This window comes from Muscardinus avellanarius, assembly GCF_963383645.1.
Source record: "Muscardinus avellanarius genome assembly, chromosome: X".
Taxonomy (NCBI): Eukaryota; Metazoa; Chordata; class Mammalia; order Rodentia; family Gliridae; genus Muscardinus; species Muscardinus avellanarius.
In genome coordinates, this window is record NC_137792.1 from 10,674,796 (window position 1) to 10,699,210 (window position 24,415).

Consider the following 24,415-nt stretch of genomic DNA (forward strand, 5'->3'; position numbering starts at 1 on the left):
ACATCACATAATTTGATCCACAAATACTTCAGTATACATAGTCTTAAACATACTCCTTCTTTTTCTTATTCTCCTCTTCCTTCCTCTTTTTTTTTGTATGTGTGTTTGGAATTGAACCAGGGCCTCATACATGCTAAACATGTGCTCTACAACTGAGCTACGCCCCCAGCCCCAGGACTTTTTTTCTTTTGTGTTTCTGGTGATTGAATCCAGAGAAAATACACCCCCAAACCTATTTATTTATTTATTTATTTACCCCTAAACTGTATCCCCAACCCTATTTTATTTTGAAATAGAGCCTCACTAAGTTGCTGAGTGGCTATCTTTTCTTTTTTCTTTTTTCTTGTAGGTTTGGGGATGGAACTCAGGGGCATTTGACCTCTGAGCTATACCCTCTGCCCTATTTTTTATTCTTTATGTTTGAAACAGGATCTCACTAAGTTGCGGAGGGCCTCACTAAGTAGCTGAGGCTGGCCGTGAAATGCAGGCCTCCGGTCTCAGCCTCCCGAATGCTGGGATTATTAAGCGTGCGCCACCACGTCCGGCTCTGAGGGGCTAAGATGCTGAGGCTGACCTTGAACCTGTGATCCTCTGGGATCAGCCTCCCAAATACTAGGATTACAGGTGTGCTCCACCACACCCAGCTTGTTTTCTTTAAACATAATCATGAGCTTATTATTACACCCGAGAAAATCATAATTACTATCACAAAATGTCCAGCCAGTGTTCGCATTTCCATTTGTATCATAAATACCATATGCTTATTTTAGTTTGTTTGTTTGAACAGGATCCAAATATGAGCACAGAATTTGATTTGAGATATGCATGTTAAACTTTCTTCATATATAGTGTCCTCTTCTATCCTCTGTTCCCTGATTGCAGTTGATTTGTTGAAGAAATCAGATTGTGTAGAACCCCACTATCTAACTTTGAATGTTTGCTTCTCTGTGGTGATGTCCGACTCATTCCTCTGTCTTCTGTATTTCCTGCACTTTGATAGTTCTGGCTAAAGCTGCACTATCTCGTAAGGTGACCACTGGATCCCATATGGTACTAGAGCACTTGAGCTGTGACTAGTGCAAAATGAGATGTGCTGAAAGTGTAAAATAAACAACAGATTTCAAGCCAGGTGTGCTGGTACGTGCGTGTAATCCCAGTACTTGGGAGCCTGAGAGAGGAGGATCAAAGGTTGGAGGCCAATCTTAGCAATTTAGTGAGACTCATTTCAAAATAAAAATTAAAAAAAGGCTGTGAGTGTAGTTTGGAGACAGAATGGCCCTGGGTTTGATCCCTAGTACTCCCACCCCAAATAAAACCAAATAAAACAAAAACATTAGATTTTAAGATTTAGTACAGCCAGGTGTGGTGGCTCACGCTGGTAATCCCAGCATTTGGGAGGCTGATACAGGAAGATCACAGGTTCAAGAGCAGTCTCAGCTACTTAGTGAGGCCCTTTACAACTCAGTGAGACCTCAGTGAGACCTTGTATCAAAATAAAGACTAAAATAGGGCTGGGAGGGTAGCTCAGAGGTAGAATGCCTCTGGGTTCCATCTCCAGTAATGAAAAAGATTTAGTACAAAAAAGAAATGTAAACTATCTATTAATAATTTTAAAAAATATTTTATTGGTGGATTGTATTCATACATTTTAATGGAGTTCAAGATGGTAGAGGCATACATGCACACACCACTGATTTAGCCCTTCCCCAATTCATACCTCATTCCCTCCCCCATTCCTCTTTCTCATGTTTGGCTTAGTGATTGACTTTGATGTTTTTGATGTACATCATGTACATTAGAGAATTTCCCTCTTCCCCCTCCCATCCCTCTCAGTTATGTTGCCTTATTTGCTCATTTGTGGTTTCTCCTTCATCTAGAAATCTTCTATGACCCTTTTTCTCCCTAGCTTCCACAAATTAGGGAGAGCATCTGATATTTTACTTTTTGTGATTGACTAATCTCACTTAACATAATGTTCTTTAGTACCATACATTTCCCTTTAAATGACATAATTTTGTTCTTCTTTACAGTTGAGTAAAATCCCATTGTGTACATATCCCATAGTTTTGTAATCCATTAATTTGTTCATGGACATTTTGGCTGGTTCCAGAGTTTAGCAATGCTGAATTATATGGCTATGAACATAGATAAACATGCATTAGTTTGGTGGTTTGTTTTCCACTCTTGTGGGTAGATACTCAGAAGTGATATTGCTGCTGCCAGGTGTGGTGGCACACGCTTGTAATCTCCGCGCTTGGGAGGCGGAGACAGGAGGATTGCGCAGGTTCAAAGCCAGCCACACTGGCTTAAGAGACCCTGTTTCCAAATAAAAATATAAAATAGGTCTGGGAGTGTAACCTGGAGGTAGAGGGTTTCCAGGAACCCCAGTACCACCAAAAAAAGAAAAAAGAAGTGATATTGCTGGATCATATGGTAGGCTCATTCCCATTCTTCTGAGGATCCTTCATACTGTTTTCCAAAGTGGTTGCACTAATTTGCAATCCCACCAACAATGTATTAGAGTTCCCACTTCTCCACATCTTTGCCAGCATTTGTTGTTGTTTGTATTTTGAATTATTGCCATTCTAGTTGGAGTTAGGTGAAATCTCAGGGTAGTTTTGATTTACATCTCTCTGATTACTAATGAAGTTGATTATTTTTTCATACATTTATTGGCCATTTGAATTTCTTTTGTGAGGTGTCTATTAAGTTCGCTTGTCCATTTTTATTAGGTTATTTGTTCTTTTAGCTATGAGTTTCTAGAGTTCTCTGTATATTCTAGATATTAGTCCTCTATCAGTGGTGTAGGTGGCAAAAATCTCCCATTCTGTTGGTTCTCATTTGAGGTTCTTTATAGTATCCTTTGCTGAACAGAAGCCCTTCAGGTTCACGCAATCCCACGTATTGATTCACCTTTTAATTTGTTGTGCCTTTGGGGTCTGGTTGAGAAAGTGTTTATCTGTGCCTATGTGTTGCAGTGTTGGACATATGCCCTCTTCAAGGAGCTTCAAGGTCTCTGGTTTGATTTCCAAGTCTTTGATCCATCTTGAATTGACTTTTGTGCAGGGTGAGAAAGTGGGATTAATTTCCAATTTTCTGCATATGGTTAACCAGTTTTGCCAACATCATTTGTTGAACAGGCTCTCTTTTTTTCAGTGTATGATTTTGGCCCCTTTGTCAAAAATCAATTGGCTGAAAGTGTGTGGACTTGTTTCTGAGTCTTCTATTCTGCTCTAGTGGTCTATGTGTCTGTTTTTGTGCCAGTACCATGCTGTTTTTATTATTATGACTTTGTAGTGTAGTTTGGAGTCAGGTATTTGATTCCTCCTGCATGTTTTTATTGCTGAAAACTACTTTCGTTATTCTGGGTTTTTTGTTGTTCCAAATGAACTGATTTTTCAGTATCTGTGAGTAATGACCTTGGTAAACTGATGGGTATTGCATTGAATCTGTAGATCACTTTTGGAAGAATGGCCATTTTGGTGATATATATTCTTCCTATCCAAGAACACAGAAGTTATTCCCAGTGTGTTATAATTTTCTTTGTAGAGGTCTTTTAGCTCCTTGGTTAGGTTTAGTCCTAAGTATTTCATTTTTTTGTGGAATATCATGAGTGGAAGTATTTTCTGGATTTCTTTTTCAGTGGATTTTTGGTTAGCATACAGGAATCCTTCTGATTTTTTAAGATTGATTTTATATTCAGACACTTTGCTAAATTTGTTGATCAGTTCTATAAGCTTTTTGGTTGAGTTTGTTGGGCCATCTGCAAACAGGGATAGTTTGAGTTCTTCTTTTCCTATTCATACTCCTTTTATTTCCCTTTTTTTGCCTTATTTCCCTGGCTAAAGTCTCAAGTACTATATTGAAAAGGAGTACTGACAATGGACATCCTTGTCTTGTTCCTGTTTTTAGGGGAAATTCTTGCAGTTTTTCCCCATTTAATATGATGTTGGCTGTGGGCCTATTGTATGAAGTGGACCTTTATGAAGTTGACCTATGCTCCTTCTATTCTGATTCTCTGTAATGCTCCTACTTGGCCATGGTGTATGATTTTCTTGAGGCACAATGTCACTGTCATGGTGCCCGTGGCTGCAGCCATTGGAAGTGGGCAGGGTATTTTTTTTGTTCTCTGATCTGCTTTCTAACTTTTTTTCTGCCTCCTTTCAATTTTTGGTGCTCTGTTCAAGTTTATGCTGGGCGTGGTGGCGCATGCTTGTAATCCCAGCATTTGAGAGGCTGAGACAGGAGGATCATGGTTTGTGGACAGCCTCAGCTACTATTTAGTGAGGCTCTTTTTTTTTTGGTGGTACTAGGGGTGGAACCCAGAGGCTTTCTACTTCTGGGCTATACTCCCAGACCCATTTTATATTTTATTTGGAAACAGGGTTTCCACTAAGTTGCTGAGAGCCTCACTCAGTAGCTGAGGCTGGCTTCGAACCTGTGCGATCCTCCTGTCTCAGCCTCCCAAGCGTGGGGATTACAAGCGTGCGCCACCACGCTCGGCTTAGTGATGCTCTTTGAAACTCATTGAGATCCTGTTTCAAAATAATAATAAAGCAGGGTGTGGTGGTGCACGCTTGTAATCCCCGCGCTTGGGAGGCAGAAACAGGAGGATTGTGCAGGTTCGAAGCCAACTGTGCTGGCTTAAGAGACCCTGTTTCCAAATAAAAAAGTATAAAATAGGTCTGGGAGTATAGCTCGGAGGCAGAAGGGCTTCCAGGAACCCCAGGACCACAAAAAAAAGAATAAAAAATAGGGCTGGGGGTATAGTTCAGAGGTAGAATGCTCCTGGGTTCCATCCCCAGTACCTCAAACAAACACAAAAACAAACCCCACAAATTTTTGCTGGTTTCTTTCTTTTGTCAGAATACTGTTTTTACTGCAATATAGATTGAATGTCAGCAAGACAGATATATGCTGTTTCTCTTGGTCGCCATCTTCCCAGAAGTAGCCATTAATAATTTTTACATTGTGTTCATGTTGATATGATAATGTTTTGCATACACTGGTTTAAGAAAATATTTATAAAATTGATTTTTATATTCCTTTTTTGTTGTTTTTAACGTGGCTACTAGAAAGATTCAATTATATATGTAGCTTGCACTGTATTTCTATTGGACATTGCTGATTTATAGACTTTATGACATTCAGGTTTGCATAGTGATAGAGCAGCCCTGGGTTCAATCCCCAGTAACACACACATACACATACACACACACACAGAATAAAGAGACATGACAACTAAGACACAACATATAATAAAATATTTTTATTTTATTTTAAAGGACATTAGTGGAACAATTGGTAAGCATAAATAAATTTTACAGATTAATGATAGTTATTTTCCTGTTGTCATAGTCATATGGTGGTTATCCAAGAGAAGATCATTGTGTTTAGGAAACACACACTTGGGGTAAAGGGATACTATGTTAGCAAGTAACTTATTCTCAAATAACCAAAAATTATGCATGAAGAGAGAGAATATGACAAAGCATATCTGATAATATTTGGAGATTTTGGGTAAAATTATTTTTATACTAGAGATTAGACCCAGGGACATTGTACCTCTGAGCCACACTCCCAGCTCTTTTATATTTTATTTGAAAACAGGGTCTTGCTAAGTTCCTGAGGGTCTCACTAGATAGCTAAGTTTGGCCTGGAACTTATGATTCTTCTGTCTCAGCCTCCCAAGTACTGCGATTACAGGTATGTGCCAGGACACCCAATGGTGGCTAAATGTACACGGGAATTCTTTGTATTATTTTTGTAATTTTTTGTGAATTTTAAATTACTGCAAAAAGGTTGATCAAGTAAAATAATAGGAGCAGGGTATGGATCAGTGGTAGAGCATTGCCTGGCATGTACGAGGTCCTGTGCTTGATTCTCAGCACTGAAAAAAAGAAAGAAAGGAAGGAAGGAATAAATGAATGAATGAAGGAAGGAAGGAAGAAAGAAAGAAAGGAAAAGAAAAGAAAACCCAAATCAGGTGTGGTGGTATACACCTGTAATCAAAGTACTTGGGAGGCAGAGACAGGAGGATCACAGGTTCTATGTCAGTCTAAGCAATTTAGTGAGAAGCTGGGCATGGTGGCATACACTTGTAATCCTAGCATCTGGGAGACTGATATAGTAGGATCGCAGTTTAAGGATAGCCCCTGGGTTCTGTCCCCAATACCACACACACACAGACACACACACACACACACACACACACACACACACACAAACACACACACACACCCCACTTTGCAAAACTGAGAGGGACTCTGAAGAACAAGAGAGAATTTAGGAACCTGTCTTATGAAGAGTCGTGTGGTGGTATAAAATGTGTCCCCTCCTTCTCATGTTTGGCTTAGCGATTGACTTTGATATGTTTGTTATGTACATCATGTACATTAGGAAGGGGGAAGGAAATGGGGCAGGAATTGGGTAAAGGCTAATTGGGTGATGTGTGCATGTACGCCTATACCATCTTGTACTCCACTAAGATGTTTGACTACAATGCACCAGTAAAAAATTAAAACAAAAATAAAATGTGTTCCCAAATTACTTGACATTCATTTTTTTTGTGGTACTGAGGATGAAATCCAGGGGTATTCTACCTCCAAGCTACACACACAGCCCTATTTTTTATTGTATATTTTGAAACAGGGTCTTACTGAGTTGCAAAGGGACTCACTAAGTAGCTGAGGCTGTCTGTGAACTGTGATCCTCCTGTCTCAGCCTCCAAATGCTGGGATTACAAGTGTGCACCACCACGCCCGGCTTACTTGACATTCATTTCAAGGGAGAGATCACTTCCCCTCCCTTAAGTGTGAGCTGGACTTAGTGACTTGCTTTCACCATACAGAACTCGGCAGAAGTGGCAGAGCATCACTTGGAGATTGGGTCACCAAAGGCACTATAATTGCAGAAAGTGCTGTCTCTTGGCTGCCTAGCTTTGAGTTCAGAATCCAGCTGCCATGTCTTGAGACTGCTCAGACAATGCTGTAGAAAGGTCGGCTTATGGAGCAACTGAGGCCTCCTGCCCACAGCCATGAGAGGAAGCCATCTTGGAAATGCTCCTCCAGGCCCCGTTAGGCCTTTGGATGATCGTAGCCCTGATCAACAGCTTGGCTGGAGCCTCCTGAGAGACCCCAAGCCAGAATCGCTCAACTACATCACTCCTGAATTTTTGACCTTCATAAACTGTGAGATAATAAATGTAATTTTTCTTGTTTATGCTGGTAATGCTCAGCAATAGATGGCGAATACAATCTCCTATCTTGGGCACCTTGAAATCATGCTGCTTGGCTGGCTGCCTAAATGTAAAACTTATCTTTCTGATCAGATTCTGATCTAATCTGTAAGCAAGAGTACATGTACAGAGGGACATTTCCAAGACACAGCCAAATCTATATTGTCATTTTGGAAACTGTTACTTTCATGACATTATAGTAATTGCTCAGGGATCATCAGATGGCAGATAAATGAAAATTTAAGTTTTCAGTGACTGGCTGGAATTCCTAGAGAAGATTATTAAAGAATTGAGTAAAAATGCAAAAGAAGACATGAAGTTGAGAATAAAGTCATGTCATGAAAGTAGGTTTGGACTAGAAGGATGTTTAGTGGCAAAGGAAAACAGGCACCTCTTCTGGAAGGAAATGTTGGTTATCACTGTGTTTCTGGTACCCTCCATTCATTGTATTTTCAAACTATACCTTCAAACTATACCCCTAGCCCTTTTACAATTTTTTGTTTGGAAACAGGGTCTACAAGGTTGCTGAGGCTGACCTCGACTTGCCATCCTCCGGTCTCACTCTTCCAAGTACTGAGATGACAGGTGGATGCCACCATGCCTGCCTCTTTCCTTGATTTAAATCACTTACTGAACATCCGATGACTCAGACACTGCTCTTTGGGCTCAAAACACTCCTTTGAACCATCTTTGACAGTAAAAAAGGGTGTCTAGGTCTCATTGTCCTTACTTAGTTCTTTTGCTTCTATAGCTCTCTATTTGAGAGACAGTTTTCTTATTTGAAAGTCCTCTCCAGCAGGACTTGTGCATCAGGAAGAGGAAAGCTATTTGCATAGTTACGGTTCACCAAGCAGGCATCTCTGTCGATAGAAATCAGTTAACTGGAATGGTAATTTATGGACCTGCACTTTCCTGTGGGTTGTGACACCTCCACAGAAGTGATAAATGCATTTCTGGCCTTGTGAGGCTAAGAATCGAATCCCCAATGAGCCTGGAACCACATCAACTTGGTCAAAGAAGGAGAGGGTAGGAAACAAACATAAAGAACGGGGCCATAATAATCCATATTTGCCATAAAAGGATTCTGTTTTCAGTGCTGGGGGAGTGATCTTTGTTTATTGAGTATAAGATTATCTAGACTCTACTGAGAGCACTTAAATATTTACAGATTGGCTGGGACTCTAAATGCTTTCTCTATGACATGGGGGTCATAGTACTCTCTGGTGTAAAAATCTTGGCTCAGGTTGGGTTCTCTGAGAGCAGAAATTGAAATGGAGATTTTTTTTTGGTGTGTTCATGTTGTACAGAGGATTTAATCCAGGGGCATTTTACCTCTGATTTACATCCCTAGCCCCTTAAAATTTTTTTTGAAACAGGCTCTTGCTAAGTTGCTGAGGAGCTCCCTAAATTGCTGAGGCTGGCTTCAAACCAACAATCATCTTTTCTCAGCCTCCCAAGTACCTGCCACCACACCTGGCTTATTGGCTTCAGTTTGTCTGACACAACAGAAAAGGTTTAGCATTTCCTCTCAGCCATTCTCAGGGCTACTGAAGATTTAATTCTGTGGAGAGAGGTGAACTGTCTGATAACTTACATAAGAAGGAAGTAGGGCTACTGGAAACAACTATTTGTTGCTTGTAAACAACCCCCTTTTAAATTCGTCCGGCTTTTGCTTTAAAGGATGGATTTGGCATGATAAAAAAGGAACATGATCACACACAGACACACACACATACCCACACACTCACACTGATGGGTACAGGATATAATTTCATCAAAGCTTTGAATTGGTTGTATGGGAATTTTAGTCCATTTTGTGTTGCTATACTCTAACAAAATACCAGAAGCTGGGGACTTTATACAGAAAAGAGATGATTTGGGATGTAGCTCAATGGTAGAGCAAATGCCTGGCCTGTACAGGAAACTAGATCCAATCCTCAGCACCACAAAAAGAAAGAAAACAAGAGAGAAAAAACAGTTTATTTGGCTCATCATTTTGGAGGCTGAAAGTTCAAGATGGGGCGGCCTCATCCATTCGGGTCTTCTGGCTATATCACAGCATGGTGGGTGGCATCCTGCTGTGAGTGTATTTGAGAGGGAGAGAGTTCATATGGTGACACAGGAAGCAAGAGAGAGGGGAGGGGCCAGCCTTTTTTTATTTTAAAATAAAAACTTGCTCTTTTTGGAGCTAATCCACTCCTACAAGACCAGTCCCCTCTGTGAGATTAGAATTATAGTTTGTTGACTTAAGTTGTCACTCATGTACGGGGCTGATGCTGGACTTAAAAGGGAAAAAAGCCCAATTTAAAGAATATCTGGCCGGTCATGGGGTAAATGCCTGGAATCCCAGTACCTGGGAGGCCGAGACAGGTGAATTGAAGGTTGGAGGCTAGCCTCAGCAACTTACCGAGATCTTATTTCAAAAAAAATATAAAAAAATAGGATTGGGGGTGTAGCTCAGAGGTAGAATGCTCCTGGGATCAATCCCCAGTGCCACACACACAAAATATATATCTCTTGGCTATTCCTTAAATATGATTACTCTGAAACCGAGCCTGGCGGTGCACGCTTGTAATCCTAGTACTTGGGATGCTGAGACAGGAGGAGTGCAGGTTCAAAAGCAGCCTCGGTAATGTAGTGAGGCTCTTAGAAACCTAGTGAGGCTCTGCTTCCAAATAAAGAAAATGGGTCTGAGGGTGTAGTTTGGAGATAGAATGCCTCTGGGCTCAATCCCCAGTTACCAAAAGAGAAAGGGAGAGGGGGAGAGAGGGAGGGAGGGAGGGAGGGAGGGAGAGAGAGAGAGAGCGAGAGAATGATTCTGGCTTCTCTGGTTATGTTGGAGCCAAAAATAAGTGTGTAAACTTAGAACCACAAAAGGTATGTGGAAATTCTCTTCTAAAAGGTTCTTGTTTATTGTCAGCCTGAAGGGATATGAGTGTTTCTGTTCCTACATTCTTATCTGTGTTTATTTTGAAGTCTGATAATTATTTCTTCTATTCAGAAAACTGTTGTAGAATAAAGAACAGTCCTTGGCATTCCAAGGACTGGACTTAGATACTGGAACACTTTTTTATTTTTATTTTTATTTGCTGTCCTGGGGATTGAACTTAGGGGCATTCTACCTCTGAGCCCAGCCTTATTTATTTATTTATTTATTTATTTATTTATTTATTATTTAGTGGTACTGGGGATGGAATCCAGGGGCATTGTACCTCTGACCTACATCCTCACCCTATGTTTAGTTTTTATTTACATTACATTAAATTAAATTAATTAATTAACTTAATTTTTGCGGTACTGGGGATGAAATACAGGGGCATTCTACCTCAGAGCTACACCCCCAGCCCTATTTTTTGTTCTTTATTTTGAAACCGGGTCTCACTGAGTTGCAAAGGGCCTCCCTAAGTAGCTAAGGCTGTCTGCAAATTGCGATCCTCCAGTCTCAGCCTCCTGAATGTTGGGATTACAAGAGTGTTCCACCATGCCCCGCTTTATTTTTTATTTTTGAAATGAGTCTCACTACGTTGCAGAGGGCCTAAGTAGCTAAGGCCTCAAAAGTACTGGGATTATAAGTGCTCGCCACCATGCCTGGCCGGATGCCTTTCATCTTTGTTATTTTTCTTTTTCTTTTGGTGGTACTGGAGGTGGAACCCAGAGGCTTTCTACCTCTGGGCTGTACTCTCAGACCTATTTTATACTTTGTTTGGAAACAGGGTCTCACTATGTGGCTGAGAGCCTCACTAAGTAGCCGAGGCTGGCTTCGAACCTGTGCGATCCTCCTGTCTCAGCCTCCCTCCCAAGCGCGGGGATTACAAGCGTGCGCCACCACGGCCGGCATGCCTTTCATCTTTGTTAAGCAGCTTCTCTCTTGCAGCCTGAAAACCTTCAGTCTTTCCTCCTATGTGACCCAGTCAGCTGTCGCTCCCTCATCACTTCTTGGTGCCAAGTATCTGGAGCACTTCCTTCTTCCATGATCTTCCCTGCTTCTCATGTTCTCTTAACCTCCCCAGTCCTCCCCAGGCTTAGTCAGCACTTATCTTGAGCTCCCTTCATCAAACTTGATTGGCTCATGGATTTTCTCTTTTCTAAATCCCCAGGGCAGTTAGCCAAGGATATATAATTTAGCACTTTATGTTGGCTTGTCTTTTATTAGTTTTTATTTGCTATGTTAGTTTTGTCTTTTTGAGTGAGGCTGCAGATTCCTTGAAAACAACACATTATATATGTAATGTTGTTACATCTATCTATCTATCTCTCTATCTCTCTATCTATCTATCGTATTCCTGGGGATTGAATCCAGGAGCATTCTACCTCCAAGCTATACCCCAACCTCCATTTTTTAATGAGGATTGAATCCAGGGGCATTCTACTTCTGGGCTACATACCCAGCCCTCTTTATGTTTTATTTGGAAACAGAGTTTTGCGAAGTTGCTGAGAGCCTTGATAAATTGTTGAGGCAGGTCTCAAACTTTCAATCTTCCTGTCTCAGCTTCCTAAGTGCTGGGATTACAGGCATGTGCCACCATACCTGGCCACATCTTCAACCTTTTGGAAAATTCTTTACAGTACTCCAGTGGGGATCCAGTAAATACTTCCTGTTCTGCCAGTAAATATTGTCTCACTGATGGATTGATTGGTACAGCTGTAAGACTTTCTATCCATCACTGTAGTATCTGGTGCTTATAAATATCTGTCAGACTTATTAAACTGAGTTGAATAATCAAGATCAACTCCTAATCTAATGTCTAGTTGGGTAAATTATACCATCTCTGCATCCATTTTTTTCAATCTGCAAAATGGAGATAAAACTGTCTTCTCAGTTTATATCAGAGAGCTACTGTGACCTTAAATGAGAGAATTCATACAAAAGTGCTTTGAAAAACTTCGTAGCATTTGGTTGTGGCACATGCCTGTAATCCTAGTACATGGGAGGCTGAGGTAGGAGGATTGCAGGTTCGAGGACAGCTTCAGTAACCTAGCAACCTAGAAAGATCCTGTTTCAAAACAAAAATAAAAAAGACTGGGGTGTATCTCAGAGGTAGAATGCTTCGGGGTCCAAGAGGAAAAAAATCTTTGTAGTTTCCTCCGACCCCATTATATGAATGTTAAAAGCCATATACCTCACATTTCTTCTTCTTTTTTTTTAAACGATACTTGGGATTGAACCCAGGTGCATTCTATCTCTAAGCTACACCTAAATTGTATTTTTAAAAAATTTTGAAACAAGGTTTTGCTAAATTGCTGAAGCTGCCCTTGAACCTGCGATTTTCCTGTCTCAGCCTCCCAAGTAATGGGATTACAGGTGTGCGCCACCATGTCCGGCTCTCACATTTCCTCTTGCATGAGTCAAAGGGAAAGTAGGCTTTGGTGTCTATGACATAGAGCCGGTGGCTTCCTAACCCTTGGTAGCATGGTGAAGAATTGAGTACGGGAAACCGGAGTACAACTGAAAAGGTAGAAAGAGAAGAAACCTATTCCTAGGCTGTCTGTTTTGCCGAGAAAGCATTACAGCAGTGGAAAAGACAAAGGTAGTGAGATTTTAAAGTGGAATTCCTCTAGTTAAGTTAGTGTTTGTGGCTCCTAATTTACCCTTTGGATACTTGTATCCAAACCTACCCTTTGGATAAGTATCCTAACTTATAGGATACTTAAGTTATCCTATAAGTTAAGAAAACATATTCAAATATGCAGACCCGATGCTAGAATTGTCAGTGTTGTGGAGTGGCAGACGTTTTCTTCCAGTGGCTTCTTTTCTGGGCTCTCTCTTAAAAGTGGCTAGAACAATATGTTTGCAATACACCAATAAAAAAAAGTGGCTAGAGGAATAAGCATAGGGGAGCAAGCCCATTTGAAAACTAGAGCGCCCTGCTTTTGAATGAGGAAGGATGGGGAAGAGGAAACACGTGACAGTGGCATCATGATGTGGGCTCTAGTGTCGACGTTTGGAATAACCTCGGACAGGTTTTGCAGTTAATTTTTTCCGCCTTTCTGAGATGGGTTCTTGCCATAGTGCCCAGGCTGAATTCAAACTCCTAGGCTCAAGTGATCCTCCTGCCTCCGCCTCCCAAGTAGCCGGGACTATAGGCCTACATCACCATGTCCGCTTTTTAATTTTAGTGTCCATTTTCCTATCCAAAGAAGTGCTTTTGGGTGAGGACCCTTCCTTACTGAGGTCAGTATTTTCAGGCCCTCGCACAGAAATATGCTATGTAGTAGATATTCATTGAGTGTTGGACGAATGAAGGTGAGCACAAGACAGATTTCTCATCTGTAAAACCAGGGGATAGACCAAAGGATCTAGAAAAAAGATAAAAAAAGTATCTTCTATTGCCCTATTAACCGATGACATTCCTTATTAAGGCTCAGTTCTAGTTTTGAGCTATAGCTGAAAAAGTAGCCTAACACTATAAGCATCCCGAACGCTCTGGGGAGTCGCGGGGACCTCATTTGTATGCACATCTTTCTCTTCCAGCTTTTCGGAACTGCCAGGGCAGCCTGCGGACCTAACTTTCCACGTGCCTCGTGCGTTTCCCCAGAACGGCACTGCGCAGCGTATGCACCACGTCGGCTCCAGCCTCCTAGGAAGGAAAACTCCGCAGCCTTCCGTGCCCCCTAAAGCGCTCTTCTCCAGGTGTGTCTAGATACTCCTTTCCCGCTCAGGACTGAGAGCCGAAGATGCCCCTCGGGGGCGAGTAGGCTCGGAACAGCGCCTGCACCTGTCCTCTCTGCCCCGCGGAGCCGGACGAGCAGGTGACAGGCCGCAGGAGAAGGGCGGGGGCCGGCGCGCTGAGTTAGTTACCTGGCGCGGGGCGGGGCGGGCGTCGGGAGGCGGGGCCCGGGCTGGATCCTACGTTGTGATTGGTCGGCGCCGCGCCTGTCTCCATGTGCCGCGCGGCGGAGGCACAACATTCAAGCCCGGGGGCGGGGCCGGCGCGCGCCGGGAGGAAGCGGCCGCGCGGCAGCTGTGGGGCGTGGGGGCGGCGGCGGCCGAGGCCGAGGCGGCGGGGGTGGCTGTGTCGGAGGCGGAGGCACCTCAGCCGGGATCGGTGCTCCGTCGGGCCTCTTTGAAGGCCCTATGGAGGCGGCGGCGGGCGGAGGCTGCGGCTCTGGGCCGCCGCTGCTGCTGAGCGAGGGCGAGCAGCAGTGCTACTCTGAGCTTTTCGCGCGTTGCGCTGGCACCGCGAGCGGGGGTCCGGGTACCGGGCCCCCCGAGGCCACCAGGGTCGCCCTCGGCGCTGCCACTGCGGCTGCTGGCCCCGTGGCTGACCTGTTCCGGGCGTCGCAGCTGCCCGCCGAGACGCTGCACCAGGTAGATCCCTGCGCCCCCTTTCTTGAGGGTCTGTGGGAGCAGTGTCTGGGACAATCAGGGCGACAGGGCTGCCCTCAGGGGCCGGAGACCGCAGCCAGGTCTCAGGGGGCTCTGCAGCCGGGGATGACGGCGACGCCCTTGTCCTCCGGGGATACCAGCTGCCTCCGCAGCTCAGCTTCTCGCCTAGTGCTGGATGCGGTCGGTCCGTATCCTCTTCCCCTGAGAGGGTCTGACACCCCTCCCCTCCCCCGGTCACTTATGGGGCTCCGCAGCTGCCCAGACCCAAAGTTTGCCCTGTCCTGAAAGTGATGTTTGTTTTGGCTGGTGTCTGGTTTAACCTCTGTTCCCCTCTCCTGTCCCTCCCTCTCCCAAGTGGATGACCAGGGTGCCTTCCTGGGATTTGAACTTGAAGGGTGCATGAGTGTTTTCTGGCACAGGGCCCAGGACTGCACGTTGTCCTAGTTGGGATATATATGTATCTACTGTGTATATGCAGTCGATACATATATTTTCCCACGAATGTATTTCTGATTATTAAACTGGAAAATCCTAATTGACAAGTTGCAGAACAGGGACTCAGGGCTAGAAAAGGCTGTCGGTCAAATCAAAACCAAGCTTCTCATTGGGGGCTAGAGGTAGACCCTAGAAGTCCACCATGGGGGACAGCTGTAGTTTCCCATCTTATCATACATACTTGGGCTTGAAATAGAATTTGGATGTAGGAGGTGTCATAACGACCTCTTTTTGGCTGCTCCAAACCTGGGAAAGGATACGGGGATGATCCATAGCACGAGCTGTTTTTGTTTTATGCTTTTCTCGAAGCGTAGAGAATGGCTATTTGATAAGCCCTTTGTCTGTCATTTGATGTCACCAGCACTAAATGGTGATCAGATTGTTAATATCAAACCCAAAATATGAAATGACGCTTTGCTTAAAAAGCAATAGCATGAAAGTTATTAATACCAATCAAATATTTAGAGTGACGAATGACATTTTACAATCTAGTTCCAAAGAAGTATTGAGGATTTCGTGCAGGATGGTTTTTTATTTCTTTTCTTTTTTTGTCATTTGAGACGTTCTGCTTTTTATACTGCCAGAGCATACATATGCCCATATGTTTATGAGCATAACTTTAGCCACTCTGTAATTTTTCACTTTTCAAATTTAGGATTTCTGAGAATATAATTAGTATTCACAGAACTGAGCGTGGCTATTTGTCCCCTAAGAAGTCCTTGCTGTGTAGGCAGTTCTGCCACTGCTGTTGAGCAGTCGAGCTAGACCAGGTAAAGAGAAAGTCAGTGTCCTAAAATACAAACCATGGCTGTTACATGGGGCCCTCAGAATACTCCCAAGCATAATATATTTATTTAAGTGACTAGGACTCTGCAGCAAATGAGAGCTGAGCACCTGTAAGGCTTATTTTTGTTGTCTCTAGTACTTGAGTGTGATAAAAGGAGGTCTGCATATTAAATCTGAATGTTAGTTGAGGCTTCTTCAGGAGTTGAGGAGGAGGCTTTCCTTGAGTTGTAACCCAGGCTTCCTTGAAGTACATATGATTTAAAAATAATCCAAGACCAAGTGCATGGAGGAGAGTATATTCTGCAGTTGAAAACTGCTTGCAAATGACTGCTTCAGAGGCTGGTGAAGGGGATGGATGGACCTAGAAGATTGCTTGGGGTAAATCTCTCAGAGCTCCTTTACTCAGCTCAGCAAAACAAAACAAAACACTTTCCCCTTCAAGCTAACAAAATTGATATAGCCCAATATTCTTGCAGGTGAAAGTGAATATTAAAGGCATATTGAACAGGGAAAGGTAACCCTAAGAGTCAGCATCAGCACCTGGCAACCACGTCACTTTGGTGATGGTAGCAGTCATGCTGGTGTTTGTGTGTATGAGGATGTGCCATTTGCCTTAATTTGCATTGCCCCATCAGTGTAATAGCCATTCTTTAAAAAAAAGTAGACATTTTCCCCTTTTCCTATTAAACTGGAACCTGTAAGTTTAGATCTAAGTGGCTCAACAGGTATAACTGCTCGTGGAGGCACTACTCAGTCCTGGTAGTTTCCATGGTAACAGCCAGGTTTTCCTCTTAATAAGCATATAATTAAGATTACCAAAGTGTACCAGGAAGGGTGAGAATCTCACTGTAATCTTACCAGGAGTAAGTATTTTAGAAAAATACTTAATTTTATCTCCTCTTTGGAGTAAAACCACCACACCTGTTACTTTGTTTTGGAAGTAAACCTAGAGTTATCTTAGGGTTTTTCTCCTGTTGATATATTTATATATATTTAACAGTTATAAATATATATTTGTATGTATCTGTATTTTTATGTTTATATGTATAAAATGTCGACTTATGCTATGGTTTGGTAAGTTCCCCAAGGGTCCATGTGTTAAAACTTTGGTCCCCAGGGTGGTGGGTACTGTTGGGATATAGTGGAACCTTTTGGAAGTGGGGCCTAGTGAGAGGTCTTTAGGTCATGAGGGGCATGCCCTTGACGGGGATTGTGGGACCCTGGCTTCTTCTTTCTCTTTTGCTTCCTGGCCATGAGATGAGCAGTTTTCTCTGTCATGTGTTCCTCACTATTGCCATCCAGTGCCTCAACAGAGGCCCAAAGTAATGGGGCAAAAAGATCATGGACTGGAACCTCCAAAACTATGAACCAAAATAAACCCTTTCTCTTTATAAATTAATTATCTCAGGTGTTTTGTCATAGTAACTAAAAGCTAACACACACACACACACACACACACACACACACACATATATATATATATATATATATATATATATATATATATATGCATTCACACACACGTGCACACTTACTTCTGGGAATTGAACCCAGGGCCTCATACATGCTATACTCTCAGCCCATACAACAAATTTTTAATAGGATTTTTTCAGAGCAGTTTTAGGTTCACAGGAACACTGAGGGGAGAGTGGGAACACATGCATAGCCTCCCCCACGATGAATATCTAGCACCAGAGTGATATATTAGTTACTTCTGATGAACCTACATTATTCTCCAAAGTCCATAGTTTACATTAGAGTTCATTCTTGATTTTGGCAATTCTATGGGTTTGGACAAATGTATGGCATGTATCCACTATTATAGTATCATGAAGAATAATTTCACTGCCCTAAAATTATTTGTACTCCACTGATCCATCCCTCCCTCCCCACTAACCGGTAGCAACTGCTGATCTTTACTGACTCCAGTTTTGCCTTTTTCAGAATATTATATAGTTGGGGTTATAAAGTATATAGCCTTTTCAGATTGGCTTTTTTTCACTTAGTAATATGCATTTAAGATTCCACTATGTCTTTTCATGGTTTGGTGGCTCATTTCTCCCTCCTTTCTCCTTCTCCCTTTTTCTTCTCCCTTCTCCCTTCTGCCACTGCCACTGCCACAGCTGCCTTTTCCTCCATTTCTTTCTCTCCCTCTCCTTCGCTCTCTCCCTCCTTACCCCCCCTCTCACCCTTCCTATCCCCCTCCCCTCTGCCCCTCCTCCCTCTCTCATCCTGGGAATTGAACCAAGGGGCATTCTGCCTCTAAGATACACATCCATTCCCTAGAGTTTTATTGGCTGTTGCGTTTTGAATCAGGGATTTGCTAGGTTGCTGAAAGCCTTGCTAAGTTGCTAAGGCTGGTCTCTAACCTGTAATCTCAGCCTCCTGAGTATTTGGCTTACAGGTGTGCGCCATCATGCTTGGCTTGCTCATTTCTTTCTTTCTTTCTTTTTTTTTTTTTTTAGCACGGAATAATAATCCATTGTCTGGATGTCCCGGTTTATTTATACATTTACCTGCTGAAGGAAATCTTGGTAACTTCAAAATATTGATTTGTGTATAGGACTGCTATGAACACCTGTGTGCAGCTTTTTCTGTGGGCATACGTTTTTAGCTCATTTGGATAAAGAGCAATGAGCATGATCGCTAGATTGTTTGATAAGAGTTTAATGTTTAATTCTTATGAAAATGTTTAATATTTTTTGTAGTACTGGGGCTGGAACCCAGGGGCATTCTACCTTTGAGCTGCATCCCTAATCCTATTTTTTATTCTTTATTTTATTTTTTTGGTGGTACCGGGGTTCCTGGAAGCCTTTCAACCTCCGGGCTACACTCCCAGACCTATTTTATACTTTTTAAAATATTTTTGGAAACAGGATCTCTTTAACCAGCATGGCTGGTTTAGAACCTGCTCAATCCTCCTGTCTCCACCTCCCAAGAGTGAGGATTACAAGCGTGTGCCACCAGTCCGGCTTCTTTATTCTTTATTTTGAAACAGAGTCTCACTGAGTTGCAAAGGGCCTCACTAAGTAGCAGAGACTGTTCGCCAACCACCATCCTCTTGTCTCAGCCTCCCAAATGCTGGGATTACAAGCGTGTGCTACCAGCCCTGGCTGAAGATATTTAATTGTAAGAAACTGTTAGTCTTGCAAAGTGGCTGTGCTAATTTTCATTCCCACCGGCAATGATTGAGAGCTCCTGTTACTCTACCTCCTCATCACCATTTGTCAGTGTTTTGGATTTCAGCCATAGTATTATATGTAGTGATGTCTCATCTTCGTTTTAATTTGTAATTCTCTAGTGACATATGATGTTGATCCAGTATCAGTTTATATACTTCTTTGCCATGTTGAACTATATTTCAATGCATCACAATAGGCTATTTTAAATGGTTTTGGTCTCTAAAGTATTTATTTTCATGTGTTGATATTTGTTTATTTATTTAAAGTATTAGGGATTGAATGCGGGGGTACTCTACTTCTGAGGTACACCCCCAGCCCTGTTTTATTTTTATTTTGAAATAGGATATTGATAGGTTGTTGAGAGTCTTGCTACATTGCTGAGGGTGTCCTGCAATCTGTTATCCTCTTGTCTTAGCCTCCCAAGTACTGGGATTACAGGTGTGCTCCACCATGCTTAGCCCTGATTTATTTTAAAAGTAGGATACTAATACTAGATAGAAAATATAGTGATGATACTGTTAAACTTGAAAAAGTAAGCTGGGTGTGGTGGTGCACACCTGTAATCCTATTACTTGGGAGGATGAGACAGGAGGATTTTAGGTTTGCAGCCAGCCTCAGCAATTTAGCAAGGCTTTCTGCAACCTAGTGAGACTCTGTTTCAAATAAAAAAGAAAAACAGCTGGGGGGTTAGCTCAGAGGTACAACGCCCCTAGGTTCAATCCCCAGTACTGAAAAAATAAATTCTGAAGTATAAAAATATTTGCATTGGCCGGGCGTGGTGGCGCACGCTTGTAATCCCCGCGCTTGGGAGGCTGAGACAGGAGGATCGCGCGGGTTCGAAGCCAGCCTCAGCTGCTTAGTGAGGCTCTCAGCAACTTAGTGAGACCCTGTTTCCAAATAAAATAGAAAATAGCTCTGGGAGTATAGCCTGGAGGTAGAAAGCCCCAGGGTTCCACCCCCATGACCACCAAAATAAATAAATAAATAAATAAAGCCCCATGAGGACAGTGGTTTGTGTTTGAGTCACTGCTGTAGGCTTACTACCTGTTCAACAAGGGAAATTTAAACATGTGGTAACCCCAAACCTGATTCCCACCAACACCCCAGGCCTTCTAGCAAAATGCTGGTCTTTGAATGCCAAAGAAGCACTGGGATTACAAACGTGCACCACCATGCCTGGCTTACTTTGACATTTTTATTTGGGCAATAAAGTATTTGAAAAATAATACCTAAAAATAAATATTTCCCTCAAAGTGATGAATTTTATCTTTGACATAATGAATCAATAAAATATATCAACTCCTTTCTAATATCTGTCTTATTTTCAGAGCTGGGGATGGAATACAGGGCCTTACCCATACTAGGAAAGCTCTCTGACTGAGTTAAGCCTCCAGCTCCTGTAAGATCTATTTTTTTTTTTTTTTGGTACTGGGGGTTTAACCCAGGAACATTCTACCTCCAGGCTACATCCCAAGCCCTATTTTATTTTTATTTTTTATTTTGAAACAGAGTCTCAGTTGCTGAGGGCCTTGCTAAGTTGCTGAGACTGGCCTCCGAACTGTGATCCTCTTGTCTCGGCCTCCCAAGTACTGGGATTAGAGATATGTGCCGCCATATCTTGCTCAGATCTGTTTTTTTTTTTTTTTTTTTTTTTTTTTTTTTTTTTTTTAGGATGGTGTCTTAGTCTCTGGAAATGTGCAAATTACAAATCATCATTATATTTGATTTTCATTTTTGTGGTATGTAATTCTTGGGTGTTAAGAGGAATAATTATAAAACACTGTTGATTCTGTGTTAACAGGGAAAATCATTGAATGGGAAAAATCCCCAATAAATAATGTCTGATTGTCTCAGGAGCTTTTTTTTCTTTTGGTGGCACTGGGGGTGGAACCCAGGGGCTTTCTACCTCCGGGATACACTCCCAGACCTATTTTATATTTATTTGGAAACAGGGTCTCACTAAGTTGCTGAGAGCCTCACTAAGTAGCTGAGGCTGGCTTCGAACCTCTGCCACCCTCCAGTCTCAGCCTCCCAAGTGCGGGGATTACAAATGTGCGCCACCACGCCCGGCTGTCTCAGGAGCTTTGATTGAGGTAAAAAAGTAAAACAGAGCAGTGTGAAGTAGGGAATAGTTTAAAAATCCGTACATATAATTTTACTTTTGGGACTAAGTCATTTAAAAAATATTTTTCTGTGGTGCTGAGGATTGAACCCAGTGTCATTCACTCTACCTCAGTGCTATACCCCCAGCCCTATTTTTATTTTTATTTTGAAACAAGATCTCACTAAGTTGATGAAGTCCTCACTACTTGCTGAGGCTGTTCTCGAATCTGTGATCCTCCTATCTCAGCTTCCAAGTACTAGACTTACAGCGTGCGCCACCACACCAAGTGGAATAAGTCATTTTAAAGTTTTTTTCTAATCTTAAACTTTTTTTTGCAGTACTGGAGATGGAACCTAGGGGTACTTTTTTATTCTTTATTTTGAAACAGGGTCTCACTGAGTTGCGGAGGTCCTCACTAAGGAGCTGAGGCTGGCGGTGAACCGTGATCCTCCTGTTTCAGCCTCCTGAATGCTGGGACTACAAGCATGCACCACTACGCCTGGCTTATTCTAATCTTTAAAGTAACCATTTTGCCATTAAAGAAAGCTATAGATAAAAACCAAAATTCTTGTTTTTCTGGTTGCTAGAATATTAGCCAGAACTGTTTTTAAAAAATGTAAATGAAACAATTTTTCATTTTTAGATCATATTGATTTGTGACATATATTTTACAGAGATAAAGGCCAGTATACTAAAATAGTAAGTAGGACTATATGCTTTATGAGATTGTCCATTTTTTGTGATGTTGGGGATTGAACCCAGGGGTATTCTACCTCTGAGCCACACTCCCCAGCCCTATTTCATTTTCTATTTGGAAACAATCTTGAGACTTGCTAGGTTGCTGGGATCCTTGCTAAATTGCTGAGGCTGGCTTTGAACCTGCAATCCTGTCTCAGCCTCCCAAGTACTGGGGTTACAAGCGTGTTCCATCACACCTGGTGCCAGTGTTCTTTATTTTATTTTATTTTTTTGAGGTATTGGGGATCAAACCTAGGGACATTCTACATCTGAACTACAACCCAACTCTATTTTTTATTTTGAGACAGGGTCTTGGTGAGTTTCCCAGATTAGCCTTGAATTTGTGATCTTTTTGCCTCAACCTCCCAAATAGTGGGATTACAGGTATGTGCCATCATGTATAGCTTAGTGTTTTTTTTTTCTTTCTAAAAAATTAAATCCCAGCTAGACATAGAAGGTACCAGAGCCAAAGCAAGGTCTGGTTGGAAGGAGGCTATTTGTATAATAGTTACTCATTGATTCTTTTATAGTAAAATATTTCAGGCATGCAAAACTAGAGAATTACCCAACAAATGATGTGTATTCACTATTCAGTATAAGAAGTAAGACAATCCAGCTAGCATGAAAACTTCCTGTGTCTGTTCCCCTGGTCCCATCCCTCTTCCTCCTTACCACAGAGGCTATTGTTGTCCTGAGTTTGATATGCATAATTCAAATTTTTTTCTCCTATTATTATATGTGTGCGACCTAAAACAGAATATTCTTCTGTATGTATTTTCAATTTAAAACTGGGAGTATTGTCCTCAGCATAACCTCCTGCAGCTTGCTTTTCCTCTCATTGTTATGTTTTTGGAATTTGTCCTTGTTGACACATGTACCTTCAGTTCATTTATATTTCCTTTTAAAGAGTCTTTATTACCTACTTTTGAAGTGAATCATCATTATGGCACTGTCAAGACCTTTATGCCAAAGGGAAGTAGGTGGCTTCCCTGATTTATGTGGAATGTCACATGACTGGGGGACTGTTCTAAACGCATGCGCATATATGAACATTAAAAACATCTTCAAAATGAGCACAGATATTCTTCTTCTTTTTTTTAAGTTGGTAGGAATTGAAACTCAGGCCTCACGCATGCTAGGCAAACATTCTACTACTGAGCAAAATCTTTGGCCCTTTTAAAACCTTGAGACAGGGTCTTGCTATGTTGTCCAGGCTGGCCTGGAATTTGGAATCCTCCTTCCTCAGTTTACTGAGTTGCTGGGTTTACAGGAGTGTGCCCACAGATATTCTTGAGGGTGTTGGAGGACCTTTGAGCTAATTGGTTAGACTTTCATAGGTTTTCTTCTTCTTCTCACTTTTTTATGGTGCTGAGGATCAAACTCGGGGGATTTCTACCTCTGAGCTACATCCCTAGCCCTATTTTATTTTTTATTGGAAACAGTGTCTCACTAAGTTGATGTGAGCACCTCACTGAGTTGCTGAGGCTGGCTTTGAACCTGCGATCCTCCTGCTTCAGCCTCCTAAGTACTGGGATTACAGGTGTGCACCACAATGCCTGGCTTCATCTCACCTCTTTAAAAATGGAAAAATCTCAAATTAGCAGATAGAACAATTCACTAACCTTGCCATTCCAGCTCAACAGCCATCAGTGCATGGCCAATTCCATTTTTTTGTGGTACTAGGGATTGAATCCAGGGTCATTCTACCTCCAGGCTACACCCAAGCCTTATTTTATTCTTTTGTTTTGGAACGGGGTGTCACTAAGTTGCAGAGAGCCTCACTAGTTGCTGAGGCTGGCCATTAACCAGCAATACTCCTGCCTTGGCCTCCCACGTATTGGGATTATAAGCATGCACCACCATGGCCAGCTGGCCAGTTTTTTCTTTTTAGGTATTGGGGATGAAACCCAGGGGAATTCTACCTCTGAGCTACACTTCCATCCCTATTTTTTATTCTTTATTTTTAAACAAGGGCTCAGTAGGTTACAGAGGGCCTCGCTAAGTAGCTGAGGCTGGCCCGCCAAATTGTGATCCTCCTGTCTCAGCCTCCCAAGTACTGGGGTTACAAGCATGCTGATCCTATTTTAAAATCCTGTCTTTGTTTCTTTCCTCCTCTAGTATCATGAAGCAAGTTTTAGACATCACATGATTCATAGGTTCGTCTTTAAGAAATGAACCTGGTGGGGTTTGGGTGGAAGGAATTGGGAACCTACAGTGATTTCAGATGGGCAGAAAAGGTACCTGTGGGCTATGGTCAAATGGTCAGAGTAATGATGGTTCAATGTGATCAAGCTGTTGGCAGTTTCTGGGGTGTCGGTGTTTGAGAACTGATTCAGAATAGCTGGGGAAAGCAATGGGGACAGTGAAAAAGTAACCAACTGAAGACTAGAAATACAAGATGGCTTTGAACACTGGCCTAGTTTCACACTCCTAAGTAGGAACTGCCCTACTTTAAGGGCATGGGAAATGAATTTGGAGAAATTTTGGGTTCTTTGCTAATTATTTATGTTTTTTTCTTTAAAAATTTTTTATTGTTAAGTCATAAT

General features: G+C 42.1%; 1 protein-coding gene across 9 annotated transcripts in view; it reads left to right on the plus strand.

Annotated features, from left to right (window-relative positions):
• Nucleotides 1-14,312: 14,312 nt before the first annotated feature.
• The window catches only part of REPS2 (RALBP1 associated Eps domain containing 2), a gene marked incomplete at both ends in the record, with an annotated part of 264,962 nt that continues 254,859 nt past the window's right edge, over nucleotides 14,313-24,415 (plus strand). For all 9 annotated transcript variants that reach the window (XM_080719429.1, XM_080719431.1, XM_080719435.1 and 6 more), the window contains one exon: nucleotides 14,313-14,546. In XM_080719429.1, coding sequence (XP_080575555.1) covers nucleotides 14,313-14,546 — 234 coding nt within the window. The remainder of the gene's footprint in view (nucleotides 14,547-24,415) is intronic.